The sequence below is a fragment of the Lupinus angustifolius genome, chromosome LG01 (assembly GCF_001865875.1).
Source record: "Lupinus angustifolius cultivar Tanjil chromosome LG01, LupAngTanjil_v1.0, whole genome shotgun sequence".
Classification (NCBI taxonomy): domain Eukaryota; kingdom Viridiplantae; phylum Streptophyta; class Magnoliopsida; order Fabales; family Fabaceae; genus Lupinus; species Lupinus angustifolius.
Window position 1 is genome coordinate 305,214 of NC_032009.1, and position 17,615 is coordinate 322,828.

General features: G+C 32.2%; 5 protein-coding genes and 1 long non-coding RNA gene across 7 annotated transcripts; 3 read left to right on the forward strand and 3 right to left on the reverse strand.

Moving 5' to 3' along the window:
• LOC109343857 lies at positions 959 to 14,293 on the reverse strand. The gene is made up of 3 exons (XR_002107267.1): positions 14,206 to 14,293; positions 4,854 to 4,856; positions 959 to 971 (listed from the first exon to the last, which is right to left on the reverse strand). It is a non-coding gene; the product is annotated as an uncharacterized LOC109343857 (long non-coding RNA).
• Positions 1,399 to 2,776, forward strand: LOC109343811 (heavy metal-associated isoprenylated plant protein 35-like). The gene is made up of 3 exons (XM_019582294.1): positions 1,399 to 1,514; positions 1,605 to 1,680; positions 1,868 to 2,776. The coding sequence occupies exons 1-3, from the start codon at positions 1,479 to 1,481 to the stop codon at positions 2,593 to 2,595; spliced, it is 840 nt and encodes a 279-aa protein (XP_019437839.1). The 5' UTR covers positions 1,399 to 1,478; the 3' UTR covers positions 2,596 to 2,776.
• On the reverse strand, positions 5,267 to 7,941 carry LOC109343786 (probable protein phosphatase 2C 40). 2 transcript variants are annotated; one of them, XM_019582272.1, is made up of 4 exons: positions 7,728 to 7,941; positions 6,212 to 7,381; positions 5,768 to 6,032; positions 5,267 to 5,681 (listed from the first exon to the last, which is right to left on the reverse strand). In XM_019582272.1, the coding sequence occupies exons 2-4, from the start codon at positions 7,367 to 7,369 to the stop codon at positions 5,554 to 5,556; spliced, it is 1,551 nt and encodes a 516-aa protein (XP_019437817.1). In that variant the 5' UTR covers positions 7,370 to 7,381; positions 7,728 to 7,941; the 3' UTR covers positions 5,267 to 5,553. The 2 variants fall into 2 exon arrangements, with proteins under 2 accessions (XP_019437817.1, XP_019437809.1); XM_019582264.1 differs by lacking the exon at positions 7,728 to 7,941 and having other exon boundaries at positions 6,212 to 7,399.
• On the reverse strand, positions 9,663 to 12,938 carry LOC109343821 (alanine--tRNA ligase). The gene is made up of 8 exons (XM_019582304.1): positions 12,809 to 12,938; positions 12,573 to 12,719; positions 12,391 to 12,503; positions 11,695 to 11,787; positions 11,452 to 11,554; positions 11,305 to 11,379; positions 10,283 to 10,378; positions 9,663 to 10,053 (listed from the first exon to the last, which is right to left on the reverse strand). Exons 1-8 carry the CDS (start codon positions 12,893 to 12,895, stop codon positions 9,994 to 9,996), a joined length of 774 nt encoding a protein of 257 aa, XP_019437849.1. The 5' UTR covers positions 12,896 to 12,938; the 3' UTR covers positions 9,663 to 9,993.
• LOC109343831 (F-box protein At2g35280-like) lies at positions 13,365 to 14,201 on the forward strand. The gene has a single exon (XM_019582317.1). It carries the CDS (start codon positions 13,432 to 13,434, stop codon positions 14,179 to 14,181), a length of 750 nt encoding a protein of 249 aa, XP_019437862.1. The 5' UTR covers positions 13,365 to 13,431; the 3' UTR covers positions 14,182 to 14,201.
• LOC109343840 (protein RALF-like 33) lies at positions 16,910 to 17,494 on the forward strand. The gene has a single exon (XM_019582329.1). It carries the CDS (start codon positions 16,946 to 16,948, stop codon positions 17,342 to 17,344), a length of 399 nt encoding a protein of 132 aa, XP_019437874.1. The 5' UTR covers positions 16,910 to 16,945; the 3' UTR covers positions 17,345 to 17,494.

The window sequence follows — 17,615 nt, forward strand, 5'->3', positions numbered from 1 at the left end:
AATAAAATGGAACTCCAAACTTTTTTTAAATACAAAATGTCTTATTTTTATAATATAATGTACAAAGATCGTATACTTTTGGGTTGTAAATGTAACCCTTTTTTGTTTTGAAATTGCCGTCAATATTGTATGAATTTGACAGAGTATTATTATTATTATATTTATTACCGGAATTGTGCTTAAAGTATACGTAGACCTTGAGGTACAAAGGGTGGGCTAGAGAGGTTGATCTTATATTATAATTATGAAGCACATGAGAAATATATATATACATGACATGGTGATGATGAAAACCTTTTGATGTGGCATACATAGGATAGAGATGTAAGAAATAACACTTTAACCAACGTTGAATGAAGAGGCTATATGTTTTAGCTTTTAGATTTTGCTGCAGTTACTCATTTATCTTCTTCTCTAGGCAGTAAAATTGACTGAGGTAGGTTAAAAATTAAGTGATTTTTTTGGTCTAAACTGAAACCCTTTTTGCTCTGCTAAATGCTGATCATGTAGCGTGGGGCATATATTCTTTACTCTTCACCTTTCCCCACTGCTTTGACATTTTTAACTTTCCTCTGCAAAAAAATTAGTTTGAGAATAAATGAGTAAAAGTATAATATGTGTACTATTTTATTTTGTTTTATAAATGTTTTTTATAAAAAATAATTAAATATAACACATAAATAATATTGTTATATTTATTTGTTGCTTTTTAAGAAGGGAAATTTGTGAATGAACTCAATCTGTCAAATCCAATAAATTTTGTTTTGCTGTGTTTGTTCATGCAAAGAGTTTTATCTGTGCGTGCTTCTCAAGGAAAATTGAGTAAACCTGATCTTAATCAAACTTGACTAGTTGGGTAAGATGACCCTATAATATATAAAATTTAAAATAAAGAGCCAAAGTTACTTTTCTCCAAGACAAATATGATGTATGTCTAAGTTGATTTAATAGATGAAGTTAAAATGAAGAATCTTACCTTTAAGATGAATAATTTACTTACTGTATACCTGTCACATGATACAAAAGCTTAGTACATCAACAAGAGACAAAACAATTTAAGATATGATAGATAAAGAAATGCAGAATATAGTTATTATATGATATATGAGTTGCATTGGAAATAAAGCATGGCAAAGGGTGGTCCTATTTTCCCTAATACCCTACCCTTTTTAATATAATAAAATAGAAATTACTTGTTTTACACAATTGATATGTAAATAAATAAAAAGTGTAAGAAAGGAGGGTAGAAACATGTTCCATTTCATTCCATGGGAAAAGAAGAGAGGTGTGTGTTCTTGTGTCATTGTCACATTACACTTTGGTAGCTATTCTTCCCTTCTTAACTCAGGTACATTCTTGGCATTTACCTCTTCTTTTTATTTCTTTTATCTTCTGTTTTCAAATTCCTTACATGCTATTACAGTTTCACAACCACTACTACTACTGCTACTACTACTCTTTTCTCACTCTTAACTCTCATGGATGCAAAGTCTTCAGAACCATTGAAATATCAGGTAACTATCTTTCAACCCTTTCTTCTTTTCAAATTTATCTTATTTTTTCTTAATCTTCTAAAGTTACGTTCTTTTTGTGCTGCTTGACAGACATGGTTCTTGAAAGTTTCAATCCACTGTGAAGGTTGTAGGAGGAAAGTAAAGAAAATTCTACGAAGCATTGATGGTAAAAAATTTCCTTCTTTGATTTCAGAGTTCAGATTTCTACTATTCCTAAAAAAAATCCATTTTTTCACATGCATGGCTAGATTACATAGCTCAAAATTTCAAACTTCACTTTGGTTATAGAAAAGCATAAACAACAGTAACACTGTTTTGCTAACAGAGAATTTCATAACGTTTGCACATTGCAGGTGTTTTTACTACAACTATTGATCCACAGCAACAGAAAGTAACAGTCACTGGAAGTGTTGGTGTTGAAACTCTCATAAGAAAACTTGCCAGAGCTGGAAAACACGCTGAGATTTGGCCGGAAAATATTTCCGGCAAGGGTAAACCGATGAAGAAGAAGAACGAAAAGAGAGACCAAGAAAGCATAGAAAACCATTCTGCTGATAATGCTGAATCCAACCGCAACAAAAAGGAAATTGAAAGTGCTCACAAATGCAATAACAAAAACAAGAACAGCGACTCAAAAACCGGCGGCAAACCGCCGGAAAAGTCTCCGGCGGGTAATCAGTCGCCGGAAAAAGACCACAAGGGTGGTCAAAGTGAAGGAGGTTCTGGTAAGAAGAAAAAGAAGGGTCAGAATGTTTGTAATGGAAACAATGGGTTGAGTGCAGCACCATCAAACAATGCACCTGCACACACTGGATCTCAGTTCCAGATGAATCTCAGCCCTACACGTCAGCAATCATACCCTTATGCAGATTCAATTTATTATCCTCCTTTGGTGTATTTTTCAACTTATAATAACTTATATCCTATGGTAACAATGGATGGTCCTTCATATTATGTTCCTTCACTACCCTACATGGGTGCAGGGTTGGACTATGACCCTTATTATCAGGTGCAATCAGCACCATTGGTTTCCTTTGAGATCTTCAGTGATGAAAATGCTAATTGGTGTTCTATTATGTGACGAATTTTGAAATTGTAAGGGAACAGAATGTAGCATGTAACTATGTTGTTGCACTTTTAACTGTCTGGTTTTGTTTCTTTGATGTGGTCCTAGATAGGGATAGTTCATAGTTATGTTATGGTACTTTTGTAATACAAGGAAATTGAACTTATGGTATAAAATTTTATTTCCTTGTTTTTTTGTGGGGACTAATTTTGCATTTACAACACTTCAGAACTCAAATGCCCAGCTTTTTATTTAAATTTAGAAATATGATTAATAAGAATAAGAATTCGCAAGTATATATTTTTGCACTTATTTTTATTGACAAAAGTGTAATTTCATTATAATTAAAAGGATAAAAATGTCATTAGAAATTACATTTTTTTTTTTGTTTTTTGAAGCACTTGACTCTCTTTTAATGGAGAGATCCTCGTTTAATAAAGGTTAATGTTCAGTTATTCATCTAAGCTGAGGAAAGAAAAACGACAAAAAATGTGAAGAAGGATGAAGGAAATGGAACATAATAGATCTTAGATAAGTTGATTTAAGATTGACAGTTGTTAACTTATAAGAAGAATCTAGAAGAATCTCTGTTGTATACTGTTGTGCAGGAAATGCCATATTATTATGCTAGGAAGTTGAAGATCTCATTAGTAGCATACACTTTTGTATTATTATTATTTAAACTAATACAAAAGTAAACGAAATAACAACATAGTATACAAGACATTTAAAAAAATAACTAATTGAATTAAAAGAAAAATATTAAAACTAAACATAAAAAAACTTTAGATGATTCACCACATTTGCTCCAACTACGAGGATACTCCTACTGTGGCCATTGACCTAGCCGTGATTTGTGCCACGATTTGTTGCTAGTTTTGGTCATGGAGAGGGGCTTGTGTAAATTTAATAGTATCAGTTTTCAATGATTATCTTATTACATAAAAATAAAATGATGATATTTTTTACTACTTAAACAGATATTTCTTCAGAATTATATTTGGTATATGGGTTTGGTTAGAGTTGGATAACTGCAACTAGGACCGGAAACTTACCAAACCGAGATAAACTAGAATTAGCTCGATAAGAATTTGTCCAACTCAAAATCCGACTCAAGTTCAATAGGAGTTAGTTTTTAGCTTGGGTTCAGCTCAATTAAAGTTCGTGAACTATTTAATTCGGTTTGGTTCATTTAGATAACTTAAATAATTAATTCATTGTTTGTTTATATATATAATAATAATAAATACAAAAAATAATGCATGGTATAATAATAATAAAAATATAAAATTAGTTATATATATATACTGAGTCAACTCATGAATCTAACGAGTTGAACTGTATCCAATTCAAGTTCGGCTCATTTATTTAACGAACTCAAGTTCAACTCATTTGGTCTATAAATCAAATTTATCGAACTAAATAACGAGTCGAGTTACCAACAAATACCAAGTTAGTTTGGTTCATTGTCAACACGAAACAATATTGTGTAGAAAAATCAGGAAACACTGTTCAACATTATAACTTGACGCCATCACTTAGTATTTCATACCAAAAATGCTTTATCCTTTGTGGACATTCTGCATCTGGGTCAAAACAGGATCATATCCACATCTAAGTCAATATATTTTGTTCAAGTAATGTATATCATTATTATTCCTCTTCTCATCTTGATTCCTGAAATCAACAACCAATGTTTCTAAAATGTATATTTAACTATTTGTAACTTTCCAAATAATACTACCCTTATTTGTTGTGTGCTTATACTTGTAGTGCATAAATTTACAATAATATTGTAGCCTTTTCCCCACCATTGTATTATGAGTTATGAGGCCAGAATTAATGTGCCCTGCATTTGTCATGTTGTTAAACCACCCATGTGATTCATTAAAGCTTGTGGACCAAAACTACTAAGAAAATCATTACATGAATGAAATAAAGTGCAAAAGCATTAAAGGGAGAAGCATGTGTGAAGTGTAGTCTACTATCAGAAGCTTGAAGCCCGAGAAGATAAAAAAGTTGAAGCAATGAAATGAAGTGAAACAAAACAGAGCTCGATAGGACAGTACCTTTGAAACGATAATGAAGACAATTTTTTAACTAAACTAATAGAGTAGTTGCTTCAAATTTTAATTAGTCTATCAACGGCGTTGGTTCAAGTGGTACATGTTTGATTCTTCTTAAGCAATGTCTCAGATTCGAGTCTTATTAATGGAAAAAAAATATTCAAATGTTCGTTCGGAGAGTTAACCGCACATACTTTTAGATGTTACTGGCTCGGACTCTAATACGAAGATACTTGTGGGAAACCAAAAAAAATTAATTAGTCTTTTCAATTTTATCTTGCTTTTAACAGCATTCTCATATATTTTACTACAGTAAAATATATTGTTTTTCTGATGTGTGTCATGCTCGTTATTTACTTCAGTAAAAAAATTCTATTTATTCCCCTTATCAATAAATATATTAATAATCAGTGGTGGATAGAGAAACCACAAACTGGTGTTTGTTGTTGTTCATTTCTTTTATCTGTAATCACAATTAGTATTTCATATGTAGTCATTTTATGAATTTGAAGTTAGATAATGAAACTCAGAAGTCTGAAGTAAATTCTTACATGGTAACATAATTGTATTGCTTGAATTATATTTATAAAATCAAAATATAATTAAATTGAGTCATAGAATAGCCACATACCTGAAATTTATATTGCTTTTTTAGCACCTAAAAAAAGTCAGTTCAATACCAGAGTTTTCAAACAAAGCAGTGATACTAATGTTTTGTTTACATATCTAAGGACTTACCTTCAAACAAAACAGTAATACTACTAATAAAGTTATTTACATATCTAATGACCTAATGATTCTAAGTCTAAAATAGCATATATACAATTGGAATATCACAACTTTAACCTAGGAAATATAACTTGACTAAGAGCTCCAAAGATTAGATGCAGGTTTTCTTTGGGCATTCTTAGATGCAAGTTGACGCCTTCGAAGTCCGCTGAGTCATCCCAAGCATGATCACAATTACAGTCACATCGTCGTGGTACTTCCTTCTCCTTCCGGCTGGAACATTCATTAACTCTTCCAAGCTGAATCCTGTATCAAAATCAACAGTAAAACATAAAAATCTACATTAATGCAGAAAAAAACTTAAACTTTGGTATAAGATCTTGAAAATTGACCTGCAGAATTAGCTGCTCTAGCTACAAGCTGCTCTATGAGAAACTTTGCTGGATCACCCCAAGGATTGCCAAAGATATAAGACTCTACGAGCATCACTGCCTCGTCATTGCTGAAGAAGTCAAATAAACCATCACTCCCTACTATAACAAATTGATCAGAATTTGAGATTTTATGGACATTCAATGATGGTTCAGTGGAAACATAAGGTGGGCTTATAAGATCACGAACTCGAAGGATTCCCATCAAAGCATCATTCAGAATTTTCTGCATTTGAATAAAAGAAGAAAATCAAATCTATTATTTGCTTTGTAGGACAAAGATTTATCCTTCGCACCTATTCACTCACAGTTAGTAGCTTGAATTTTTAGGTTTATAATTATCACCTTCACTTCATAATAAATCATTACCTAAATCTTATAAAACGTAAAGGAAAGAATGGCAACCTTTTTCAAGTAACCGACTCCAAAAGCGCGAGTAACCTTCAGTTTTCCTTTTACTTTTCCAGCTACGATGACCTTGGGATCATCTGGATGATTAGCCACAACTCTAGCTCTTTCAGCTTCATTGTCAACAGTATGACTATCTGTAAGCTGAATAGCTTCGAGTCTCCCACTCTCATTCATTCTTTCACCTGTGCTACATGTTGCCAATACTGCTCTGCTGTCACCAAGATTAAGTGTATACAAATCATTGCCATGGAGAAGCACAAGTAAAACACAACATCCGATTGAAACTAAATCTGGCCGTTCCTCCATTTCTTGCTCAACCATGTACAAAAAATCATTCTCAGCCTGATTAAGAGCACATTGAAGGCTATCTAGTACCCCTTGTGAAAATGATTTACATGATAATTCCAAATTAGCAGATGGACCACTCTTTACAAAACAGCCAAGATTAGAATCATTATTTCCATTTAATCTTGGAAAAGATTGACCATCATGACAAATAAGACTATCATCCAAACCCACATCGTTGTAAGCTTTAACAGAAGCCGGCTCTGACTCCCAATGTAACTTATCTAAGCAAGATATGATAGTGTCATACAGGGTACCAGCCAGAAAGTCAGCGGCATCTCTCCCATTAAAGCCATCGTAAATTGCACAAAAGAGCCATCCATTTTCTTCGGAACAAACTGCCTGAACTCTATCTTCACCAGCAGCTCCTCCAGCTACTTGTAATTCGGTAGCATTAAGAAAACCTTCCCCTCTAGATGGATCGCTCATGAACTTCAATGCGCAACCGTCATATTCAAGTATATCACTTGAAGTGGAAGGGCTACAGCTTAGGTAAGACAAACTACTTGGTAGAGAAGATGATAGCCTGTCCAACTTTGAAAGACTCGGCGAAGAGGGTATCTTGCGAAACGAATTAGGAGAGTCCCAAGTTGGAAGGATTTCCCCTCCTATCTTACCATTGCAGATGTTGGTGTTGGCTAGTGTAGCATTTGCACTTAAGGCTGCACCCGATAAGCAAGAGAAGCTGCTAGTTCTACGTACTTCCGGAAGGATTTTGAAGCCATGAGAAACTTCACAAGGGATACCTCTATCACTATTACATTGATACCCAAAGCTTATTTTAAGTTCTCCTTCAGAACCTACCATGTTGTTTATCTCCTGTTTTAACAAATCCATAGTTACGTCACATACATCAAAATCCTTAATTTACTTACAGTTTAAAATTTGTGCATTGATTTGAATGAGTCAATTATAGTTAATAAATAAATGACAGATGATTAGCTGACAGTCTAAACAATTAACAATTATCGGTAGATATAAATTGTGAAATGTAAATGAACAACACATCTAAATTGAATATATAATACAAAAATGAATCCACCTTAGGGAATTTGAATGGTAGATTTGATAATTAGTGAAATAAAAATGATAATTAGTGAAATAAAAAACGAAGCAACGATGATAGTAGAATCGATAATGAATTGAGAAAAGGGGGAGCACTTACGAATGGAAATGATAGAGAATGAAAATGGGAATTGGGTATAGAGAGGGAAGGGTAGAGATATTTGAGGTATATATAGAGAGAAAGAGAAAGAGAGAAGAAAGAGAGTGGGAGTGTGAGTTAGAAAAACACAATGAGGAAGAGAAGTATGGAAGTGTGAGTGGAGAATCTGTATCTATTATCAAATCGGAAATTGGATGGTACTCATCAATTTCTACCCCCCTCCTTCTTTTCCTCTTATTATTATTAATTTATTATTACTTTTCTCTATCAAAATATCTCCCATCTTAATTTTATTTCATTTAATTTACCTTTTGGAGCGTGTAGTTATCTCTCCCAACTATATCATTTATTGAAATCGAATATCTAACATGTTATATCATAAAGAAAGACTAAAGATGACTATTATGAACTAAATTTTAAGAAAAAACTCATTTACAAAATTAAAAATATATTTAAAGTTTATTATTATTTAATACTCGTTGGACAGTTACGTTCTTCCACGGACACGCTCCTTCCATCAACGAAATCTTCTACTTTATTTTCCCCAAGATTCGAATTTCATTATTCTTTCTGTTTTCGAATCACCCAGTTTCCTCGTTTAGTTAGTTACACCACTATGTCTACGTGGCCCTCCTCTTTTTATCTTTACCTTCTCTAATTAGCAAGCATATTTTGTTAACAACTTACTCTATTTTTCATTTTTATTTTGGGTACATATTATTATTAAGCTTCATGTTTTCTTTGCGGATTTCATTTAAAATCATGTCACGTTGTGGTATAGAATAGGATGCTTATTAGTCAAGATTCTGAATAGATGCTATGCTGCTTCTTAATTCAATGGCTCAACATTGGGTTCCATTCTTTATTACCTTTACTTTTGTTTTGTACCCATTTTCTTTCTTGACCAACCATTACTCAAATTAAATTTCAATTAAATTGTGATTGGTTGCTATCATGCTTTTGACCAAGTAATGCTCTTACACTCTTACAGCTTATGTATGGTCCATATTCATGAAACATGCAACTTGAATAATAGATAATGGCTGTTAAACTTGAATGGAAATCACCTGTTTCAAGATTTAGTGTCCTATTGTGTATAAATTCTATAAAAAAATGTCAACTAGTTAAGAAAAAATCATAAAAACAGAAAATAGTTTTTTTAATTACTTGTTGTAATGTGACTGACTTGGGATATGGAGACATGAATTTTTTGGGACATCCTTGTTCGCTAAACTAACAAAGTTTTCCAAATCATACACCTTCCACACAATGATATTGTTTTTAGAAATTCATCTTTTAATCTTATATGCATAGTGGATTTGATTAAAATAAGGTTGTGGCAATGGTTTATTAGTATTGGGGACATTCATGTAACATTCTCAGATTAGTGTTCTTGCCCTACAAGTTGTATTGTTCAATTACGACAATCTTATATAATCTCTTTTTGTAATGGGAGGTACCTTTGTACTCAACATAATAAAATTTGCTTTAAAAAAAACTCCCTTCAATGCATATTTCCATGGACCACATTGTAAACTCAAGTTGTGCCCCTTATTTTTGGTAGGGTTTGGATGAAGGTGCCAAAGTAATCACTACCACCCATTCAAATGATGGTGAGACTATTCTACATTCTGATCAAAAGGACAAGCAAAGGGACATTACCAAAAAAGTTTAAAATTTATGCACGGACAATGTAAAATCAACCTATCATCCATTATTAATTTGTATTACTTTTGTTTGACAGTTAATGTTGATTAATAAATCAACGGTGGATGATTTGATGACAGTGTAAAAAATACATACACTGTCAATATGTACATATTAAATCCTTACCAAAATACCTAGAATTGTACCATTCTTATGTATATTAGGATGTTGACACTTATAAGAGCTAGGCAACTGAGCAATTCGCTTAAGTTTGAAGCAAAACAAATGAAAGGGTCATTGTTGAGATAGTTTTATACTATATATGACAAACTCAATCTTTGTTGTTTATATAAAGAACAAATATGTTGTACATATTATCATGCTATCAACTATTATGTGTGTGTCACTCTGGCCACCTATTAGATAATTGTCCCCTTCAAACTCACCATCCATACAAATTTTTTCCATGACTAGATAGAACAATCACAGGTGTATGAAAACCATATTTGATAAATAGAATTAATAAATTCAGCTAGACACCAAGAAATAACTTATATAAAGTTATGGCTATGAGGTGAGAATAGTGGTTACTTGGCATCCAAATCAGCTTCATATATAACTAGGACTCCACATTGTAATAGACTTTAGTTAGACCCTTCTTCGAGCGAATTTGAGAAACCTGTTCAAATACACAGGTCACATAAGCACAATAACACAATTGTTATCAAGCAAATATAGTTACATAAAAAGTAAGTCTCTTAGCTATAAAGTTATTGTTCCAACAGTTTCAATAAGATGAGTTCATCGGACTGGTAATAAATGAAGACTGGCAAATCACAAAGAGCAAACTCGCGCAGAAAAGATCAAATCACACTTGGTGTAAACAAATGGAATAATGTATTTCACACCTTAATTTTAATGATGTCTGAAATATCAACAACATGAGTACCGCCACAGGGGCAACCAGGATTATCTCCGATCGAAACAATGCGAGGAGTGCTTCCCTGTGAGAGATGATGCATTAATATCAAATAATATTGTTGTAGCCTGACTGCTGATGCTGGAGATAAAATTTATATTGTTCTGTATCTTTTGACATGCATATAAGCTTGTAAGGCACATAATTACAAGATAATGAATGCTCCCTGACAGTTAATTTCAGATAATTCCTCAGGTTCCATTTTAACACAGTACCACAACAAGCAGGGTCAGTAGCTTGTGCACGGGTTGATATCTGACACCCTAAAATCGCTTACCACTACCATTATAATTAAGCACTAGAAAAGAAAAGAAATACGGTTAGTTCAAATTCAAAACAAGTTTGAGTTTGACAATGAGACTCAATGGGTTGGTTCTACCACAGTAGAGCATGTGCATAAGGCAGGCAAACAGACAGAAAGACATTAACGGTTATGCATGCATACCAAAAAGCAGAAGGCTATACAATTGCATTCCATCATAATACTGATATTAGGCTTGTATAGCTTTGATTACATTGGATGGAATGATAGTTTACATCCTCACCAAAAGATTCAAAACAAATTTCGCAGCCATGAGGACCTGTACGATGGTTAGGATACCATATGTATGAGCCCTTTCCCCAGAGAATTCGAGCATCCAGAGGCCAACAGAAGAAACAGTATGAGCTGAAATGTTGCTGAAACTACTAAGGGATGCTATACATAGCACTGTGATAGTGTAATGTTGTAAGCTAACCGACTTTTAACAGCAAACCTAATAGAACTTTACTGATTTATCCATTAAAAAGAGAGAAAAAACAGAAGAAAACTTTCACACGCGAACTGAAATGTACCTTGTTAAGATATCAAAGTTACAGGCATTACCGTTATAGCAAACCCAAAAACTAGCTCAAGATAAAGAATGTCAGAAATTATTTGCGGTAATAAGCATATCTCTTTTAAAGACTGACCTTGGGAATATAATCAGGAAGACAACCACCACAGAGCTTAGCAGCTTCATCATACGGGAAGATATGAACAGAAACCTAAGTGGCAAGATAAGTATTTCAGAACCAGATGCCACATACAAAAAGCAATTTATAAACAATAAAACTCACTTTTCCTCCCACAGAAATTAAAGTGTTAGCCTCTAGTTCTAAATCCTTTTGCTTATTCTGCATTTCATTTGGTGGAATTGTGCCTTTATATTCAACCCAAGGCCTGGAAACAACATAACAGAAAGTGTTGAGCAAATTTTGTAACTTATGAACACATTTCTATACGACTCTCATGGCAGTATTACAAAAAGAGTTCAGTGAAGGTTAGAATATTTGTAATAATTAAGCTCAATTATGAAATACCCATCAGGAAAATGGTAAGCTTTGCCAGGCTCTAAATGATCCAATCCTATTCTTGGAAGACAAATATCAAGCAAATGCCCAGCTGAATGCAACCTATACAAATAAAGAGCAAGAAAGGAATGAAATTAAGAAGCTGAGTTACAAATTTTATTTTAAGCAGTTTTGTAATCATACCTTTAAAACTGCATTGATGAAAATAAAATCAAGGCCAGGGTACCACTCTCAAAAAGTTATTAACTACAAAGTTGGAAATATCTGATATGATCAACAAGGGAAATAGTGTGACTCTACATAAAGAAGTTATATAAAAGTATTAAACAAGTCAAATGGGTTGGTCATATACTACAGGGAGAAGCTTATAACAGAAAAATCTAAACCTGATAAGATCATATCCGTTTAATCATTTTCTTTGATTAAGATAACCCCTAATTGCAGTGCAGTGATTAACAGCAATGGAATTTCCAGGAGACAATTCAATTAATTACCAATTCTAACAAATTAATTGGGTCCCCAAACTAATGAAAAATTACTTTTGAATCCCTCCTTCACATCTAGGGTTATGTTAAATTTGTCAATTTTTTTCAATTAGTCCCTAGCACCAACAGAACTTAATTACAAGTTGTAAGATATTTGATCAAAACAAAAGTTCATAAACTAAAAGGAACGCAATTTTTATATCTGCAAAATATTCTCTACCTGGAATTTAGTTTTCGTCTGGGTTCATCAACAAATACCGAAACCTCCTTCCCTATCTCAAGTAAGGGCTCAAATTCTCCTCCCACATTCTCAAACAAACCATAATGAAAAACCTAAACACAAAAAAAAAATGTAAAGGGTAGAATAATATGCAGAATAATTATAAGTTTTCTAAAACTTACAATCCCATCTTTGAATCGAACATCATGAACCACAAACTTATTCTCTAACCCATGAATGTGTATGAAACCAGTATCTGAAGGTTGACCACCTCCTTGAGGATACAAGATTGTACGGTCCAATATCAAACCATATCTTCCATCATCTCCCTAGTTATAATAATTAAATAATCAACTATACTTTATAATTTCATTATTTGTTTGTTAAATGTGATAAGATATATATAAATAAAGCAAACCTTGATGTGAGAAATAAGTGTGGCAGTAGATTGAAGCTTCCACATGTGATCATAGTATTCTAACTTTGTAGGACTCTTTTCATTCATAGCAGCCTCCAATGATTCACCGATTCCTATAATGTTATGTTTATGTTTACTCAAGTAACACACATTTAACACGTGGGCACAACATTATATTTGCTTTATTAGGTAATTTTATTTATTCTCATCTTTTTTCCTTGAAAAAAATGAAAGATATAAAATACTCCACAAATGTTTTAAATATAGGTTAAGTTAGTCTTTTTTGAGTTAAATTAGTCTTGATTAAATATTATGAAATATATTAAAAATGACTAATTTGACTATATTTAAAATTTTTGTGCACCATTTTATATTTTTTTCTTTTTTGAATGATAAAACTGGTAAAGTCGAAAAAACATGAGTATTTACTCTTTTATTTAATAATTAATTTGACTTGGTCTAACCGACTCTCTTTCTTAATTTGTTTCATTCCTTTGTATAAAAACCGTAACATATCTTAACATAATAACACTCCTATTCCTATTTTCAATTCTAATCTTCAGATTCTCCAATATAAATAAGCATTCTCTTCAAAGCAAAAGGAAAAAACACTAGAAGTTTCAATGGCTGGTTTAGGAGTGAAGAACAAGGGAAAAAGTGATAAGAAGAAGATGAAACATGAATCGATTTCTACCATTAAATCTCTTCCAAGGGAGTTGTTGGTGGAGATTATGGCAAAGGTGGCATCTGCTTCTGTTTTAGACCTTTGTAAGGTTAAATTAAGTTGCAAAGATTTTCTTCATGCTTCAGAGGATGATTATGTTTATCAACATGTATCAATGGACAAGTTTGCTTTGGTGCCACTTCCATGGTTTATCAATGAAAAAGAATCATCTTTCTTGAAACGTTGCAAAGATAGTGGAAACTCTGAGATTACATATCGTGAAGGAATGGTTGAATATTTCAGTTCTTTGAAGATAGATTCAGGTCTTGATAATTTAAAGAAAGCAACGCTACAGGGTCATGTTGATTCTAAATATGTGTATAGCATGATTTTGATGTGTTCTAAGGAAGAAAAAGAAAATAAAGTAGGATTTGATCTTTTTTGTTCTTTGAGAACTTCCACGTGTGTTATGAGGTGTAGAAAGAGGGTTAAATCTTTTATTAGAAGCATGTGGGTTAATAATCATGTGGTTCGGAGTAATCAAGAATGTTTATGCCATTCAAGCACGTGTGAAAGCAAAGAAAGGTTGAAGAAACTTTCAAGAATGTCATTGTTGATTCAAGATGAAGATGATAGTACTATTGCTTCATGCCAATATTGTCATGCGGATTATGAACTATGTTTCTTTTATAAACTCTTTGAAATATAGTTAATCACGTTCCTATAAGAATACAAGATTAAGATTCAGATACACGTTTTCTTTGTTTCAACTTTTTTTTATCTGGGCATGATAATAATAAATGATTATTGTATTTATCTTCTTATCCAGAAAATCATATAGCTATAAGAGAATTTGTTTAGAATTTATTGAGCTTGTTGTTCATGCTTAGCATAACAACATAATGGACAAACAAATCTAAATTTTCTATCTCCGATAAAACTTTCCTTCATTAGTAAGCATAGTACCCTTGTAATTACGTGGGATCTTCTCTTTCTGTCTTTCCTTCTTTATCTTATCCTCTATTTAGAGATAAAAATAAATATATTAATATTTTTGTCTAAGCATCACTTTCTTGAATTGGAATGAACATAATACTCTCTCTACTTCTTTGTTTCTTTTATCCAATAATTTCTCTATAGTTCTTTTTTCTTTTCTTTTTTTCTTTTTATCAGGCTTTTATTTAAATGTTCTTAGCTTCTTGCTAGTCTCATGAAGTTTAAATCTTTATACAGAAGTTGTTAATCAAATAATTTGCATCGGAGATGGTTTCTCTTGTGTCCTATTTTTTTATTTATTACCAGACACTATCTAATGATATTTTATTGCATCAGACATTACATATTTAATATTTCTTGATATGTTTTCTTATTTAATTAAGATTAGGATTCTAATATAGTAAATATGAGAATTCAGTTTGTCTTTTATATCAAGGTATAATTATAATCGTGCCAAGTATCATCAATTCTTATATTCAGTTTATAATTTTACTTCTACTTTTTTGATTCCTTGAATCTAATATTTTAAACAGCTTGATGAACTTGACAACAGTTTTGTTTTCATATATGCATCTAAATTAACTTTTACATTCCAAGGAAAAAAGACCAACATAGGTTTGTATAGGGGGGAAATCCTCTCTAGCTAGTTGATGTTTTTGTTTTTGTATTGAAGAATAAAATTAAAGTTCATTTATAATGAAATGATAAAAGTATCATATTGTACTATTTTTCTTTTTGTTTCAATTCTTTCTACTTTGGGCTTTCTACAATGATATGAAGCTGAAAACCCTAGCTACATTAAGCTTTCTACTTTACATGTTTTGGTAAGCCTAACATAGAAGCCTTCCAAACCCATCATAATTTGGGCTTTGAGTTTTATACACACAATTAATTTTCAAAATTTAATAAAATATCACATGATAACTTTGTTGTAAAGAAATAGAGGTGTTTTAAAAAAAATACATTTTTTTTGTATTTTTGTATGAAGGATGCACATGGAAGGCCATTTTTTAAAATTAAAAATTCACACTTCCTATATAAAAAAAACCATGCAGAACGTTGTTTCAATACTTTTCAGCATCTTGAAGTGAAGCCATACAAAAAGTGAGTGGTTATAAAATTTTATATTGGGATATGAAAATCTAAGCTATCCCGTTCCAGCCAAAAACTAAAACTATACTTTTGCTACAAAAAAACTAAACTAATAAAATATGTAACCAAGTAAATGTGTTATTCAAAACTAATTGGATTCGGCGTCAACTTTTGTTTGAGAATTAATAATGATATATAATTTAACGTCAGTATATACTTTATTAGTTAGCATGTATATATGGGACCTTAGTGACCTAACATTATTTGAAGACAGCAAATGACAGCTCCATCATCATTCATCACGCGGTTGCATCCATCATAAGGAAGCTATTAAGACCAAACCTTTTATTTTATATGACTTCAACAAATCAAACTTAACAAACTTACTAACAACTAATTTTTATCCACAACACTATATGAACGCCTTTTAAGGGATTTAAGATCCCTTAAGTATTATATATATAACAAACTTAAAGTATATGTGTTTGTTTATGAATTTTAGTTTAAACTTTAAGTATATTTGTTATTAGTTCTATGTATATAAATCTTGGCACATGCAATTAAATAGTTTCATGTATTAATGTTTTGTGATTAATCAAATATAATGTAATTTTTATTATAATTTAATAAATTTTATTTTTTTATCAATCACACATCTTCCATACATAAAGTAACAAAGTGTGGAATATCTAAGATTTCCTATTTATTTTTTCAAATAATAAGAAACAAAGTTCACCTGGAATGATTTCAAGTTTCAAGCCTCAGCTATTGTTATAGTTCACTTGTATTTTTGTTAAGTGATTATTGAAATCATTAGACAAAATCCATAACTTAAAAAAAAAAAACATGCCTGTCTATTTGCATCATTGAGTCCACGTTCATATTTCAAAATGATATTCTTCCATCTCATCTGATCCAATAAAATAAAGTAAAATATAAACTAAAAAATCAATGTCACTCTTATATGCTGGCCTCTAACTGGATTAATTACAAATTTAATGTACTCTCTTAATTCATATTTATTTATTTCCAATTTTCCATTCTTCTACTTATCTCTTGAGTACATGTTTGATTCTCCTTAAGTAAGGTTTCAAGTTCAAGTATTGTGAATAGAAAAAATACATATTATGAGAGTTAGCCTCATATACCTATTAATGTTTTCAGCTCGGACAAAATTACCTCCTGTACGAGGATACATATTAGAATCAAAAAAATAAAAGATGATTGATGTGTGTGCGTGAAGCAATTACCACAACCATAGTCACGTTAAAGTCAAGTGGCAAGACTCGTAAATAAACCCAAATCTGATGGCATTTGAGCACAAACCCTCGCTTATAATAAGAGAGCAGAGGCTTCTTCTACTTTCTGTAATAACCAAACCAAACATGGCCACTTCAACTTCAACCCACTTCTATGCTTTCTTTCTCGTCTCTGCGATCTTATCCGTCCACGTGGCTCTCTCCTCATCATCCACCGTTGATTTCACCGGCAACCTCGACCACCAGCTCACCGCCTTCTTCCTCCCGGTGGCCAACTCCGGCTGCCGCGGATCCATCGCTGAGTGCAGTGTTCTCACCGGAGATGACGATGATACAGAGTTTCTAATGGAATCGGAGGGCAATCGGCGCATTTTAGCGGGGAATAGGTATATAAGCTATGGTGCGCTGAGGAGGAACACTGTGCCATGCTCGCGACGTGGCGCTTCGTATTATAATTGCCGGACCGGAGCTCAGGCCAATCCCTACCGTCGTGGATGCAGTGCTATCACCCGATGCAGGAGTTGAAAATTGAAATACTATTCTTGTTTTTTTTTTCATTTTTTAATATGTTTTTTTTGTAATTGATTTTATTGTTATGCATATGCTATTGAAACCATATAATGTATACAGGTAGAAAAAGAGAATTAGAGTTTAATAAAATTAAATCACCGTTTAAATTTTTACTGTAATAATAATTTTAGATACACATATTATTATTGGATCATGAGAAAATAGGGTTCGCATTGAACATTAGCCATCATCTAAAGCTTTTTATGATTATTGGGTCTTAAATAAA